This window comes from Desarmillaria tabescens (genome assembly GCF_030435595.1).
Source record: "Desarmillaria tabescens strain CCBAS 213 chromosome Unknown EV420scaffold_3, whole genome shotgun sequence".
NCBI classification, from domain to species: Eukaryota; Fungi; Basidiomycota; class Agaricomycetes; order Agaricales; family Physalacriaceae; genus Desarmillaria; species Desarmillaria tabescens.
Genome location: NW_026848302.1, coordinates 1,419,734 through 1,435,011, shown reverse-complemented (window position 1 = coordinate 1,435,011; position 15,278 = coordinate 1,419,734). Strand labels below are relative to the sequence as shown.

Below are 15,278 nucleotides of genomic sequence, written 5' to 3'. Positions count from 1 at the left end.
ATCCCGGCCTAAAATATCGAGGCGCACCTTGGTGACGAGAGTCATAAATCAACGTACGAATCGAGAAAATTAAAGCGGCCTGCTAGGGCCAGTCGCATGATGAAATACAGACTGGGACTGCGCAGTCGGTGGGAGGTGGCAGTGTCGATATTTGGCATTCATGGCTGATCCAAGCATGATCGGGATCTTATCCTATGTTCGAAGAGAACGGAAAACAGCGGTATGTGCTAAAGAAACTGGAGTAAACACTTAACGGCATCGATGCATATCCACAGATATTCATATGGATTGTACCTGGACCAAGGAGAAGTGAAACATATACAATGAAACACCGATGTTGACCTGACCTTTCTGTCACCGACAAACGACACCCAAAGTCTCAACTTAGAATTTGCTAGAATTCAACAGATGCGCATTTCGGACGTCCCACCAATCTCCCTTATCAATATTAAATGTCGTGGTTGGTTTGTTCGATGAGATGCTTTGTACCAGGAACCTTGCGTAATTCATTCGAAATTAACCCCGAGTGGACTTTATAGAGTTGAATTCAAGGACGGTCAAGGGACCAGAAGGATTCGGTCCCCCTACGCCGCACCGGTTTGCTTTCTGACACATAGTCTTTCTGGAAAAGCTCACTCGTTCCAAGAGCTCTCGACACAGGCGTTAATGGTAAGAGTACACCCTAGTTCTTGGGCTGACCAGTACGCTCCAGCATTGACCAGCTAGATATTGCTGATGATATTATATTCTTGCATGGTCATTGTGCGATAAGGCTAATAATAAGGAGGGCGCTAAATTCTCTCAACTCGAAACCCATATCAAGTGATTGGTCAGGGGTAGTGGCGGTGCAGGGACCAGGCTAGGGCCTGATAACATTAACGCCATTTGACTTGTTCCCTTCACACAGTCGCCCATTAGGCTTTAACGGACACGATACTGTACCGGATCTTGTGCTACCATGCGGATTCTGCTGTGACATATGAGGAGGAGATAATCAATGCACCTTGCCTGATTGACTTCTACAACCTCGAATTCCGACGAACTTGAGCTCCTTGGGTAGCGTTACTTGGCTGTCGCGTAGATTCTTGTGGCGGTCGAAGACTGGACGGTTTACCTAACTCCCACTCAGGGTAAATGTTGCAAGTGCAACGGCAATGATCTCACGTGCCACGTCTTATCTTTCGCACTAGAGAGCTGCGAGTCCTCGATATCATCTCATTACCCCGATACCCATTTATTTTCGGCTTATCGCAGACTGTGGCCTACGCAAGACTGTCTGCGCCCCCCCTCCACTTGACAAATATTCCGAGCAGGCCACACATTCTATGGAGCTAGTTTCTCGTGTGACCTTATGCCTGGATGTTAGCACCTGGTACTCACGTCCGATCAAAGAGCACCATCATCAGGATCATTCGAACGCGATAACGCTTCATTGTGGCGACTATGGTACAGGTGGTAGGCCATTGTAGGTCACCTATGCTGGTATCTTAACTTTGGACCCGTAGGCATCATCATGGTGCAAAAATTGCGTTCCGAGGCGCAGTCTCGCACCGGAATAGAAGATTCCAACTGAATGCTGATCAAAGAAGCGTTCTAAAAATAACAGTGTGGCACAAGGTCTTCTCATTGAAGACCATATGCAACGTCGGAACTGATACGTGCGAAGCGAATATAAAGTCCGGTGCAGACTAAGTTCCCCCTTCCAACGCTCTTGCCCCCACAGAGTGTCCATTCAAAATGGCTGACAAAGTCACCGACGAGAAGGTTCGCAATTCCGAAATCGCATCCTCTGTCGAGCATGAACTAGATGGCATCCATGATGGCCTCGAGTTCCCCACCGAGGAAGAGATCGCAACCTTGCGACGGGTATCTGACAAGCTGCCATGGAACGCATATTGTGCGTATTTTCTGTACCGTATGCCGGATCTGCCCTGATATTCCCGCAGTGATCGCCACTGTCGAGTTGGCTGAGCGATTCTCGGTGAGTGTTTGTGGAGTCGCAGGCACTGATAACTCATCCGGTTTCTAGTTTTATGGTTGCAGTGTCGTATTCGTGCGTAATCAGAACGTAACTTAACATGAAATCCAGGTTAACCTTTCCTTCTAGACAAACTTCATTCAACAACCTCTACCTCCAGGCTCGCGCTTTGGTAACGGAGGTGCGGATGGTCAGTCTGGCGCTCTTGGCAAAGGCCAGAACGCTTCCACCGGTCTTACTACTTTCTATCAGTTCTGGTACGTTCAAGTTATCCCGGTGTTTCCCCGTTCTCAATTTTCCCAAGGTGCTACTGTACTCCTCTTCTCGGAGCCTACATTGCGGACGCTCATTTGGGACGGTACAATACCATTTGTATCGGTGTGGCTATCGCTTTTATTGGACATGTCATCCTTATCGTTTCCGCTGTACCGGGTGTCATTGAAAAATCGGAGAGCGCAATGGCCTGTCTCACTATCGCTATGATTGTCATGGGCTTGGGTGAGCGCTTTCATTCCGTCAGCTAATACCAATGCTCACTTCCATGCAGGTACCGGTTTCTTCAAGTCCAACATTTCTCCTCTGGTTGCAGAACAATATCGTCGTACCAAGCTCTTTATCAGCACCACGAAGAGCGGAGAACGTGTGATCGTGGATCCCGTTATGACGGTGTCTAGTGTCTATATGGTTGGTAACACGTCATTTGGCGAGTTTCAATCGCTGATCATTTGCCTGAAGTACTTCTATCTGTTCATCAATATCGGCGCGTTGGTCGGTCAAATCTGTATGGCTTACGCCGAAAAGGTACCGTAGGACTTGGCTCTCAAACTAGCCAATGATTGCTCATACTTTCTTAGTACGTCGGATTCTACCTAGCTTATACGCTTCCCACCGCTGTATTTTTGTTGTGTCCGCTGATCCTCTGGGTCGGGCGCAACCGGTACATCCGCTCTCCTCCCACCGGATCCGTCTTCGCGACTGTCATGCACCTTTGGTTCTATGCCATGAAGGGCCGTTGGAGCTTGAACCCTGTCAGGACCTACAAGAATATGACGTCTGCAGACTTCTGGGAGAATGCCAAACCGAGCAAACATGTTGCTTCGAAGCCACACTGGATGAATTTTGATGACCAGTGGGTGGACGAGGTTAGACGTGGGTTCAAGGCTTGTGCTGTATTCCTTTGGTTCCCGGTCTATTGTAAGACTTCACTGGAACCTCACCGTGGATAGACGCTGATCCGACACTCGCAGGGCTCTGTTACAACCAGATTAACAACAATTTGACATCGCAAGCGGCTACTATGACCACACACGGAGTACCTAATGATGTGTTATCTAATTTGGACCCCATCGCCCTCATCATCTTTATTCCCATAAGCGAGATGTTTGTACGTCAGATTCATCTGAGAAACATACTGCGTATTGATTCTTGTTTTATTCTCTAGATATATCCTGCTCTCAAGCGTGCCGGAATTAACTTTACTGCCTTGAAGAAAATTACCGGCGGGTTCTTCACTGGTCAGTTTGCTTATTCCTAACACAATTTCGGTGTGTGCTCAACAAAATCTTAGCTGCTACTGCGATGATTTGGGCCGTGGTCGTTCAGCATTACATTTACAAGGTATTTGTCACCGCGTACCCGACATTACATGTTCGCTCACACACTACTGTATGATCGTCTAGACCAACCCTTGCCATTATTCCGCGTCTACATGTGAGGATGCAGATGGCAACGCTCTCGTGTCGCCCCTAAATGTTTGGATCCAAACTGGCTCGTGAGTGGACTACTATTCCCATGTCACAAACACTTGACTAAATACATCTCCTCAAGTTACGTTCTGATCGCCTTCAGTGAAATTCTCGCCTCTATTACCGGCCTTGAATATGCTTTCACCAAGGTTCGTTGTTCCATTGTTGCTTTATGGTTGGTTGTTGACCGTCGGTATACAGTCCCCCAAGAATATGCGTTCTCTGGTGATGAGTATCTTTTTATTCATGTCAGCAATCGCCTACGCACTTAGCGAAGCCTTCGTTGGTGAGTGTCGCGCATATTCTCTTTACACGCCGCCAGTTAATCCAGTTAACGACAGCTTTGGCTGCTGATCCTTTGCTCGAGTGGAACTACGGTGTATTTGCTGTCATGTCCGGTATCGCTGGCCTTCTGTTCTGGCTCAGTGTCCGGAAATTGGATAGTGAAGAAGACGAACTCAACAACATGGATGAAGGCCACATCACGATGATGAGCGAGGATCACATCACCAATGAAAAACCCTAGATAATACGATTATTTTCTAGATGTTCCTGTATTTCAACAGGACATTATCATGGGTTGTTTACGTTACAGAATTACTTACCTTACGTTGAAGTATATGTTGGATGAATGTTTTACGATCATTGTATTACCACTTCGTTTCTTAAACCTTGTGTGTGTGAAGATTTAGCAACATGCAGTTGATAGAGCTCGGCATATTTCCTTCGGTATCAAAAACCGTTGCCTTCGGGCTATGAAGATTCTGCATGTTGCAGGTTCTGGGCTACATATCCGTACGGGTACAGCCTAAGACACCATTTCCCACTTAGTGTTTCACGGTTTCCCCAGAGTGAGTTTACTGCTTATATTTTCATAAGTCTCTCACGCGCATCCCGCTTACTGATTAACAAAGATAAACCGCCTCCCGGTCAATTGAACTCTCCATGACGATGCTCGTCTGATGATATTGGGCGAAAGAATATACCCCCTTCGACAAGGGCTCCTTTTGCATTCGGTGCCAACTACGAAGGAAATCAATTTGATATGGGTGGTTGTACGTGCGAAAGTAATAAGGCGTGGGAATTTCCTGCAGGTAAGTTCAAGTTCACACTTCCACCTGCCTTTCATAAATTTATCTTGCCTTCTTGATGGTACAATCACACCGGGAAGATGACAATTTTTGGCAAACCTGAATTTTGAGCCTAAATGCAACATTTTAGGAGCATAATTTGGGGGCCAACAAACGTCGCGTTTTGGAGGATCCAAAACCCATGCCACCCGCCAGAGATGAATTTCGGGAGCATTCAAATTTCATGTAAAATCTCTGCCAAATTCGACCTCCCAAAACGTCACCTTATTGTCCGAATTCTGGTTTCCCAAAAATTCTCATTTTTCCGGTGTGAATAGGTATCAAGTGCGCTTTTCTTAGCTTGTGTGCATCAGCGCTTTTACCTTCTTTTGGGATGCACGTTTCATTGATCACGTACTATTCTATGCTTGACTCTGGAGACCATTGGAATCTCATCAGTGTGTCGAAACCTGTCGGAACTCCAATCAGCTCGGACGTCATCGATATCTTCTGGAGTTGGCCACGCCTCATTAAAAGAATCAGACGGATTCATGCTATCGCTGAACAAGCAAGGCTTGGCTCTCGCCGGCTCATGGGCGAAACTCAATCCGACGTTCATTTCAGTCTTCCATCCTGGGATCTTGGAGAGCATGTCTCGCGCCTCACTGGTAGTCTGCTTCTCTCTCCCGCAAAAACTGTATGCGTGGTATACGAAGACCGAAGTACCTCCATCTCAATACAAAGAGAGTGGGAATTCTTCCAATTATAGTCTGGTCGACCTTCCATCCGAGGGAAATCAGTCCATAGAGCATGTGGTTATGTTCATATAAAAAGATTCCTTGATACACGGCCTTTCCCATCTTCCTTGTCTCATCTGCTCTATCGATGGCTGGAATACAAGTCGAGGCTGATTTGGCTGCCCTCAGTCATGTCAAGGAGAAGGAGGATGAGGATGAGAAGGGCGTTCCTTCCGACGTTGCTACCTCCGAACATGGTCATGAACTCGATGGTATTCATGATGGGCTGGAGTTCCCTACCGACGAAGAACGGGCAACACTGCGCAGGGTTTCCGACTCTATCCCATGGAATGCGTATCGTACGTCTCTTTGTTCTAGGGGACAGATTTATACTGATAGCTGTGGTATCAAAGTAATCGCTATTGTAGAGTTGGCTGAGCGATTTTCTGTACGTTAGAGCTTCCAGCTTGCTCCACGTCCATTAATAATGCATTCGAAGTACTACGGATGTCAAGTAGTATTCGTAAGTCCCATTCTACTACGCCGGTGCTCGTTTATTTCATCAATCGTTAATTCTAGACCAACTTTATTCAACAACCCTTACCAGAAGGCTCACACACCGGTGCTGGATTTACGAATGGTCAATCCGGTGCTCTTGGACGTGGTCAGCGGGCGTCTACCGGTCTCAACACCTTTTACCAGTTCTGGTCAATGCATTTGCCATCATGACTCCCCTGGTCGCATACTGAATGACTTCCCAGGGTCTATGTCACACCATTGTTTGGAGCTTATATTGCGGATACGTACTGGGGACGGTTCAATACAGTCTGTTTCTCTGTCTTCGTCGCTCTTATTGGACATATCATCCTAATTGTATCCGCTGTCCCTGGCGTCATTGAGAAAGAGAGTGCAATAGGCGCATTCTCGGTCGCGTTGATTGTGATGGGGATTGGTAGGTAATCTCTGTTTTATATCATAGCCTGATCCCTAATACATGCATAGGAACGGGTTTCTTCAAGTCTAATATCTCTCCTTTGGTCGCGGAACAATACAGGCGCACGAAGCTATTTGTAACCACAACGAGAACAGGAGAACGTGTCATTGTAGATCCCGCTTTGACCATTTCGAGGATCTATATGGTACGTCAACCTTACGATGTCTGCTGCTGCTGCGCATCCTAAACAGATTCACGCCTAGTATTTTTATCTCTTCATTAACATCGGTGCTCTCATCGGACAAATCGCAATGACATATGCAGAGAAGGTGAAGTTTCTTTCCTTCTGATTTACTTCGCATAATTAAAAATCCGTGCTTCATGTAGTATGTCGGCTTTTGGCTTGCCTTCACTCTACCCACCATTATTTTCCTCCTTTGTCCTCTCGTGCTGTGGTTCGGCAGGAAAAGGTATATCCGAAGTCCACCCACCGGATCTGTCCTCGGAACCGCCATGAAGCTCTGGTTGTATGCGGCGAAGGGTCGATGGAGCATCAATCCGATAAAGACCTATAAGAATATGACCGCTGCAAATTTCTGGGAAAACGTCAAACCGAGCAAACAAGCAGGAAAGAAACCAGCGTGGATGAACTTTGATGATCAATGGGTTGACGAAGTTCGGCGTGGTTTCAAGGCTTGCAGTGTGTTCCTCTGGTATCCTATCTACTGTGAGATGATATTACGTTTGGGATTGCCAGAGATATTGAAACCTCGTCTCTTTTTGCAGGGTTGACTTACAATCAACTGAACGCGTATGCATATTCTGTATTGGAATTTTAAAGTACCCTCAATGCCCTTCGCAGAAACCTGATATCGCAAGCGGCCACTATGACCACCAATGGCCTCCCAAATGACGTTCTGTCGAACTTGGATCCGTTTGCTCTCATCATATTCATCCCGATCTGTGATGTACTGGTGCGTGCTCACATATCCCGAGAGAATGAACTTGCGACTTACCTGAATTAATTTTAGATTTATCCCGCCTTACGACGCGGGAGAGTCAATTTCAGTGCATTGAAGAAAATTTGCGCTGGGTTTGCGACAGGTTTGTACCCTGGCTTTCTGTTTGCATCGAGATTAAACAGGATTCAGGTGCCGCCGCGATGATTTGGTCAGCTGGTAGGTGGATTGCAAATGTCATTTTAAACTTGGCGTACTCATCAGTCAATCAAGTTGTTCAGCATTACATCTATAAGGTATTGCCTCTGCTTCTAATCATGTTAGCATGCGTTCACTCCCCACTTCACAGACAAACCCATGTGGCTATTCTGCTGGGACGTGCGAAACTGCAGACGGACACCCATTAGTTTCTCCATTGAACGTCTGGATTCAGACCGGCTCGTGCGTTTACGTTTCCTGTTTTGTAGATTTTTCATGACCGCATTTGCTCAGGTACGTCCTCATAGCATTCAGTGAGATCTTAGCGTCCATCACGGGTTTGGAATATGCATTCACGAAGGTGATTTCTTTCTCATGCTTGCTGAAAGACCCCGCTGACTTCTTCCTTGAGGCTCCCACTAACATGCGGTCTTTGGTCATGTCGGTTTTGACTTTCACGAATGCATTTTCTGCCGCCATAGGAGAAGCTTTCGTGTCCTTGTCTTCCGACCCACTGTTAGTTTGGAACTATGGCGTCATGGCCACGATTGCAGGTGTAGCGGGTATAGTCTTCTGGTTTGCCGTCAGGAAATTGGATGCCGAGGAGGACAGGCTGAACAATATGCAAGAAGGACACATGGAAGCTTCGAAGCCGGAAGCGTAAGATGTTGGTACCGGGCGATCTGTCCTGTGTATGATGTTTTCCCAATTAGTAGGAGTATCTATATGCAAAAATCCCAGGTATTTTTGATAACAAATCGAAATAAATTAGTCCCGGCACTTAAGCTCACCACCAATCATGGCAAGCGTAGCACCTAAACACCAGCCCAACTCCGTCCCAGCAATCTTCTTACCAATAGTCACGTCTCTTTCATCACCGAATTCGTACCCGAGCCTGAGAAGGCCGTTCATGAAAGTAAGATCTAGACACCACTCTGGACGGCCCTCCAGTTCTTCTATCACCTCTGGGTTTGTGCCCCAATGAGGGTGCTCGAGCCAGGCCTGTCTTCCTTGGCATACAGTCTTTGCCAGGTCAGCGATACCCCCGACGGTCAAGGATTCTACACCAGGAGCGAGAAGGGGAGATACGCGGTCATAGAAATATGAGAGCAGAAGGACTCGCCCATCCGGGCTAGGAAAGGAGTCTAGAAGAGACGGCTGGTAGACGCCGTTGAAGGAACACGGCTTGAGTTCACATACGGCATCTTTTGCAAGCACCAGTTCAATGACACGATTGCATGCATCATAAGAGCCGACCTCTTCACCGTACATGGTCAAGTTGCGGCCATCAATCTCCACCACCTTGGTGGTACCGCGTGCCAAACAAGGATTCGCTATTTTCGCAGTTGTGCCTTCTGAAGACGATGAAGATGGGGAGGCGGGACGAATCGATGACATGAATTCAACGAGTTGGTGGACGTGTCGTCTGGCGCGCATTAAGCCATACCCCAAATAGGAGTGCTGGTACAGAACATGGGATTTCCCGCTGAAAGTGAGGTCGTACTTGTGTTCACCTTCCTCGAGGCGGCCGTCGCTTTGTTCCCACCGCGGTTCAAAGACAATTTGGGTGGATGCTCCGCCAAGGTCTAATACCGCATATGGCATGATCGAAGACGAAGAGGACGATGCAGATGAGAGGGTTCCGAGAAGATAATTAGCGGTTATCCAGGCGTATACGCCCTCTTCACTGCCGTCCATCACCTCCACACCACCTTGCTCTACGAGTGGGAAGGGGTACGACGCGCTAAGATGTTCCTTGACTTTGTCCAAAATGGCGGAACTCTTCTCGGGACCTAGCAGCCTCAGGCCGGCGGTAGCCTTGACTGCAACAGGCGCGCATTTTTGCAATGACACTGGCACCGTCTTCACTGCCTCGGCCATGAGCACATCCAAACTCTTGGCAGCGGCTTCTGGATCGTCTGGATAATGCGATAGCCCGGGCTGTGTCATTTTGAACACTTCATACTCGTATGTTGGGCCAGAGGCTGAACAATGGTTGAACTTGTAGATATGAATGCGAGAGCCCGTGGAACCAGCATCAACCATAAGGGCATATTGAATAAGAGGCACGGTAGACGAGTAGGGTGAAGTACAGTAGGTGGTACCGGCAGGATTGGGATCAGTATCAAAGGACAAAGGTTTGTCATCGTCTACGGCAGAGATGGGTGGCTGCTTGCTCGGATTGTTTGGTGCTGCAGGAAGAGTGGGTGGATTGGTCGTCACAGGCTTTGAAGGAGACCACGGAATCGTTGTATCTGCTCGAAATTTGAGAGAAACGCGAGTAAGAAATGCTAGAGACGTACGGCTCTCTTCAAGCTCTGCTGTCGAATCCGACACCCAAGAAGGTATATGTCTCCTCTCTCTGGGACCAAAAATCCAGACAAGCCCTATAAGGACTGCAGCTCCGACAGCAAATTTCTTCCACGCGAACTTCTGTTTCGCTGGATACCCTCTACTGGGACCCATTCCACCCTCGATGCGGTCATAGTTGGATGAGCGAGGGGACATGATATCCTTTCGCAAGCGAAGAGCAGACGAATATTTGCGCCGTGCCGTCGGACCGTATCCTTGGAAAACAGAGAAAGCTTGGGTATATACGACAGCGCTATGCAGTCGCTGCCACTGGCTGTGTCGAAAGAGTGTATGGCACTGCCACCTATGATGGGCTATGTAATAAGACAAAAATAAATAACAAAGTAAATAAATGTCTCCACATGAGAATGATGTTCTTGGCACTGGCGACCAGCAACAGCACTCAACTCACCACCTGAAAGCTGTCTGGAGAGCTTTCTTTCTTCGCCCAAACTGGATTAGAAAAATTCCCTTGCTTTGACCGGCAGAAAACATCTCAATCTCAATGATAACGAGCATACCCGACTCTAATTCGTAATGCTTTTGCCTGCACCAGTGTCCTTTTCCGCAGCAACGGTCAGACTAAAAGCGCTGCGCCGTCCTCGATGGATTGCTGCTGTTCTGGTCCTCTTTCTTCTATGGCTAGTCCTTCCTTGGTTTACCCGCCCACCGCCGCCCCCTTTGCCCTTTCCCCCTCCTCCGCGTACAGCCACTGCCAACCGCATTCGGAATGCTTTCATACACGCCTATACCGGCTATCTCACCCATGCATTCCCCGACGACGAGCTCCGTCCCCTCAGTCTCCGTAACACGACCAATCTTAATGGATGGGGTCTTACCGTCTTCGACGGGCTGGATACAATGTGGATCATGGGTATCCCAGAATTATGGGATCATGCCGTAGAGTACATCGCAGAACACCGGTTTCAGATGCGACCCAAAGACTTTGCCCCGTTCTTCGAGACCAACATTCGTTACCTCGGAGGTATGCTTAGCGCGTACGCCTTGTCGGGTAATCCTCTGTTACTCGAAAAGGCAGACGAGCTAGGTGCTGCGATGTTACCCGCCCTAGACACGCCCTCTGGACTGCCAGCATTTGCTGTAAATACCCGAACAGGGTTAACGAGACCAGGGTGGACTGGAGGTACACTGTGGGCAGAGGCTCTCAGCTGTCAATTGGAGTACAAATATCTCGCTCACCTCACTTCCAACCCGACATATTTCACCAAGGTTGAGGACATCATGGCTATGATGGAAACCGCAAACTTGACTGGACCTGGTCTGTTCCCAACAATATGGGACACAAAGACAGGAACGTCCAGAGGACGTGTCTTCAGCGCTGGGGCATTTGCTGATAGTGCGCACGAGTACTTCCTGAAGCAATATCTCCTCACCTCACATTCCGAGCCACGCGCATTATCTCTATACATCGACGTAGCGGAAGCCATTATCGATCACTTGCTCTACTACCTGCCTTTCCGCGACTTCCTATACGTCACAGATATCGACCTGCCTACTATGAAACCCTCATACATATTCGAGCATCTCTCCTGTTTTCTCCCTGGCATGTTCATGTTGGGTGTGCATACTCTATCCGACAAACTCACCCCCGAGCAGATAGCGAAGCACAAATGGGCAGCCAGAGGACTAGCCAAAGCATGTTGGCTCACGTACGCAGACATGCCTTCCGGCCTGGGTCCAGACGAGGTCATCATGCAGAAAGAAGGTTCACTAGCTTGGGTTCGTGCTTATGCAGAGTGGCAGCAGCAGGGAGAAGAGGGCGATGCTCCTGGTTCGCGCGAGACTGAACCTGAACCTGAGCGAGACCTTCGTGGTTATAAAGTCCGGAAAGGCGCGTATCTTCTTAGGCCTGAAGCACTAGAAAGCTTCTACATTTTGTGGAGACTTGGAGAAGGCAATGTCTGGAAAGAGCGCTCTTGGAAAGTCTTTGAGGCAATCGAGGCAGTGGCCAGGACGCCTGAGGCATATGCGAGCGTCACTGACGTTGAGAAACCAGTATTGGATGGGGAATTCAGGCTAAAAGATGAGATGCCGAGTTACTTTTTAGCAGAAACGTAAGTCGATTTGATATTTCTGTTGCTAATGCTCGGGTGACGCTGAATCTTGCATAGGCTGAAATACTTGTATCTTATGTTCAACGACGACGCCGAATATCCTTTTGAAGAGTGGGTTTTTAACACAGAGGCTCATCCACTGCCGGTGTTCCATTGGAGCGAAGCGGAGAAGTTGGCCTATAACATATCTTCATGACTCAGACAGACTTTACTGTAAAGCATCTACATCTTCCCGTTAATTTCGTCAACGTTCAAGTGGGAAGATTTCCTATCTTTCAGTTGAATAGGTCAGGTTCCTGCGCCGATTGAAGTTTGGTTAAGAGTACTGAAGTTTGCATGCATCCAGCTGTGGCAATATACATCATGTTGTCAGGGTTGCTAGGGAGAGGAGTATAAAACCACGGGTGCAGGCCGAATCACAACCAACGCAAAACGGGACATTTCATCTTGTATGTAAACGACACCAAGGAATCATTGTAGAAGGTATGCCTAGACTATATATACGTACAATCACCAAGGATATCAGTGCGTGTATTCAAAAAAAGAAACATGATACAACGGGCGTTGATCAAACTAACTGGGTAGCTGTCGATAAGCTCTGTTCCCAGCCGCCCATTGGTGGCCCTTATCAGCCGAAATACCAGTGGTCACCACACCGATAACAATAAGGACGCTGGCGATCCATGAGATAGTGTTAACAATGTATGCGGTTCCTAGTTAGAGGCAGCAATCAGTATCGGTCACTCGGGCTAGTATATAGAAACATACCAGGCTTTGACTGGTCAAAAGTGGGATATCTTCCCGTCCTATACATCTCCGTAACGAGTCCGAATGCGAGGAGCTGAAACACAGCTAAGAATACTACATCAGTCATGCCGCTTCAAACAATAGAGAACGGGAAACTCACCTTGAAGCGCCACCAGCCCCGCAACAGCCCTCCAAATCCGCCTTCTCCTCGAGTGCGTGCTAACTCCAAACATGATCGCCACGAGTGAGACCGCAGAGAAGCCTATGGCCAGCTCCATAGCGTATCCTGCGCTCGTCCAGGACGCACAAAATGTTTCGTTCCCGCTCTGGCATTCGTCAGTCTTGGTGAGAGGGAAGCGGCGGCAGCTCCTCTCGGTGTAGTTACGGTCAGTGTCCGAGTCAGGCAGGCTGATGACTTTGGTCTCGCAAAGCTGTCTCAAGCCATAGCGAACGGTGATTTTGGTGTGGAGAATTTCGGGAGTCTTGTAGACGAGCCTTCAGTATACTGTTAACGAGTCATTCATCGTCAGAAGAGACCGTAGGCCAAACCAGTCAGTTCGTGTTGACGCTAGGATATTCTGTTATGAAAGATTGTTGATTAGCGATATATACCAGTGAAAGATGAGGCAAATTACTAAAATGAGCACAATGGCACAAAAGACAGCAGTAACGCCATAGGATGTTTTGCGCATGGTGGCAGTGGAGTGGAAGCAAGGGGTCCGTGCGGGGCGTTTGGTATAGTCGAGAAGCACAATGACGTCACTTCAAGTCCTCGGAAATTGCCGAGTAGTGTTAACTTGTTTGCGGCCACTGACTCTGCGAAAGCTTGGATATTCGCCGAATGGAGTTGGAGGAATATCTTCCTTTACCTTTATTACAACCTTCTCTGGTCTCTCCACGATGGAGACGTCGTTTTCTACTGGAACCAGGCCGCTGTTGTCACGATGGGATAAAGCCGCGGTGAACCAAAAAGAAACATAATTTATGCTCTACCTACTAATATGAACAGGCCGCTATGTTGTGTAAATTCTGTCGATGACTGGTTAAATCGCTATACTTGGCTGGCCTTCGCTTGAGTAAGTAGTCTTCCACCGTCACTTCCGCTCAATCTTATCTCCTCCCCTGCATCCTGTGCCCCTTCATTCACATAACGAACCTTCTGTGTCGGGTTAGGAAAGTCGTATTCGTCGCACTCCGATTCCATTTTTCTATCTGTTGCTGCATCGCCTTTTTGAGCATGGGATTTTCTCGAGGTTGGTCATCGGCAGGCCATATACTTACATACCTTTGTGACGGCTTCAAAAATCCACTGGTGATTTTGAAGAGAGTCCAACAAACAGCTGGGCCCCCTTAGGATCCTCCTTTAAAGCTGCCATTCCGAACCGTACCATGCCCCAAAAGTAGCGAATACATAGTCTCGACAATAAGTTTTCTTTGAAGGTTCGAAAGGAATTCCCCGAATAAGAACATACAATACATTCAATGCCGCGATGTTCCGCCAATAGCAACCTCCAGCATTACGTTGATAGAGAATAAGACGCCACATCAAATACCAGTAGCATTGTAATAAGTAGCATGCGTCTCCCAGAGTTGAGGGTCTCATCATTAACCATTGACATTGTTCGAAGTGAGGTAGTACAGGTAGTGACAGGTCGATCTTATTAATTTTAATAACGTTTACACATCCTTCTATCTGCAATATAAAGGGCGCCACTTCGAATCTTTTCTAGCCCATCTCCGACTATGTCGCTATCTTCATGTGTCTCCGAGTCCGACCATTCTCTGGCGGCAGCATCTTCCTTTGACCTACCTCCGGCTGCACCCAAGCTGCTAGTGCCTCTGCGTTCATTAGGGCCCGAACATTTCATGACTCCCGTGTTCCCCTTCTTCACGCGATACATCTGGTTCACTATCGATGCTAAGACGACCCTTGCTGGTCTTAATGACCCAGAAGTGGACATCATCACCCAGGACATGAGGGGGAAAATATACGTTGGATGTGCAATAGACGTCAGATTCTCCACAATTACATTGCCCTCAGTAATTAAGCTCATCTTTGTCTAGCTGTTCAATACACGAGGCCCCGATTTTACGGGCGCCGAAATGGAGCTCCTTGCACCTGGGTAGCCAGAGCAGTTTACTGGCATTGAGTCATGGATGTCATTTCCGCTGGCCCCCCAAGTCGAAGATCCTCGACCAGATCGGGAGCCCCTTTACCCCACAAATGCTCTCCCGCTTCCCGGTTTCTGCCACTGGACTATCCTCCCAATTGTGACATGTAAATTCCCGAAAGATCGAAGAGAGCCAGGGGATGCGGCGCAGCTCGGTTCTACAGCACAGCGCCTATACTTTACCGCCAAATATGACGACATGAACAGCCAGGAGCCGCTTAAATCAAATATGCCACCAGCAGGGGCGTTGGCCAGAAACCCATTCTGCGTGGGAGGCTATGATATCTCGTCTTAGTCCATCGATGATATCGC

At 48.1% G+C, this 15,278-nt stretch overlaps 6 protein-coding genes across 6 annotated transcripts; 4 read left to right on the top strand and 2 right to left on the bottom strand.

The window, feature by feature from the left end:
• Positions 1-1,655: 1,655 nt before the first annotated feature.
• Positions 1,656-4,307, top strand: EV420DRAFT_671617 (peptide transporter PTR2A). Its single transcript, XM_060483014.1, has 15 exons — positions 1,656-1,897; positions 1,947-1,981; positions 2,030-2,053; positions 2,108-2,235; positions 2,283-2,476; positions 2,526-2,662; positions 2,714-2,779; positions 2,833-3,172; positions 3,226-3,362; positions 3,420-3,492; positions 3,546-3,595; positions 3,658-3,749; positions 3,806-3,872; positions 3,925-4,009; positions 4,065-4,307. Exons 1-15 carry the CDS (start codon positions 1,738-1,740, stop codon positions 4,247-4,249), a joined length of 1,773 nt encoding a protein of 590 aa, XP_060337790.1. The 5' UTR covers positions 1,656-1,737; the 3' UTR covers positions 4,250-4,307.
• A 1,371-nt stretch (positions 4,308-5,678) lies between these two features.
• Positions 5,679-8,285, top strand: EV420DRAFT_1636225 (POT family-domain-containing protein; the record flags this gene model as incomplete). Its single annotated transcript, XM_060476557.1, has 16 exons — positions 5,679-5,889; positions 5,944-5,978; positions 6,030-6,053; positions 6,110-6,237; positions 6,292-6,482; positions 6,533-6,669; positions 6,728-6,793; positions 6,852-7,191; positions 7,251-7,275; positions 7,327-7,438; positions 7,496-7,568; positions 7,616-7,642; positions 7,697-7,719; positions 7,773-7,864; positions 7,916-7,982; positions 8,034-8,285. 16 exons carry the CDS (start codon positions 5,679-5,681, stop codon positions 8,283-8,285), a joined length of 1,803 nt encoding a protein of 600 aa, XP_060337789.1.
• Positions 8,286-8,337: 52 nt separating this feature from the next.
• Positions 8,338-10,267, bottom strand: EV420DRAFT_671567 (nucleoside phosphatase family-domain-containing protein). The gene is made up of 2 exons (XM_060483013.1): positions 9,925-10,267; positions 8,338-9,876 (listed from the first exon to the last, which is right to left on the bottom strand). Exons 1-2 carry the CDS (start codon positions 10,127-10,129, stop codon positions 8,390-8,392), a joined length of 1,692 nt encoding a protein of 563 aa, XP_060337788.1. The 5' UTR covers positions 10,130-10,267; the 3' UTR covers positions 8,338-8,389.
• A 243-nt stretch (positions 10,268-10,510) lies between these two features.
• EV420DRAFT_1260938 (glycoside hydrolase) lies at positions 10,511-12,244 on the top strand (the record flags this gene model as incomplete). The annotated part of the gene is made up of 2 exons (XM_060467036.1): positions 10,511-12,048; positions 12,106-12,244. 2 exons carry the CDS (start codon positions 10,511-10,513, stop codon positions 12,242-12,244), a joined length of 1,677 nt encoding a protein of 558 aa, XP_060337787.1.
• Positions 12,245-12,621: 377 nt separating this feature from the next.
• Positions 12,622-13,487, bottom strand: EV420DRAFT_1636222 (uncharacterized protein; the record flags this gene model as incomplete). Its single annotated transcript, XM_060476556.1, has 5 exons — positions 12,622-12,761; positions 12,817-12,900; positions 12,956-13,290; positions 13,345-13,373; positions 13,431-13,487. 5 exons carry the CDS (start codon positions 13,485-13,487, stop codon positions 12,622-12,624), a joined length of 645 nt encoding a protein of 214 aa, XP_060337786.1.
• A 1,051-nt stretch (positions 13,488-14,538) lies between these two features.
• Positions 14,539-15,261, top strand: EV420DRAFT_1474560 (uncharacterized protein; the record flags this gene model as incomplete). Its single annotated transcript, XM_060469217.1, has 2 exons — positions 14,539-14,835; positions 14,923-15,261. The coding sequence occupies 2 exons, from the start codon at positions 14,539-14,541 to the stop codon at positions 15,259-15,261; spliced, it is 636 nt and encodes a 211-aa protein (XP_060337785.1).
• Between the last annotated feature and the right edge of the window lie 17 nt (positions 15,262-15,278).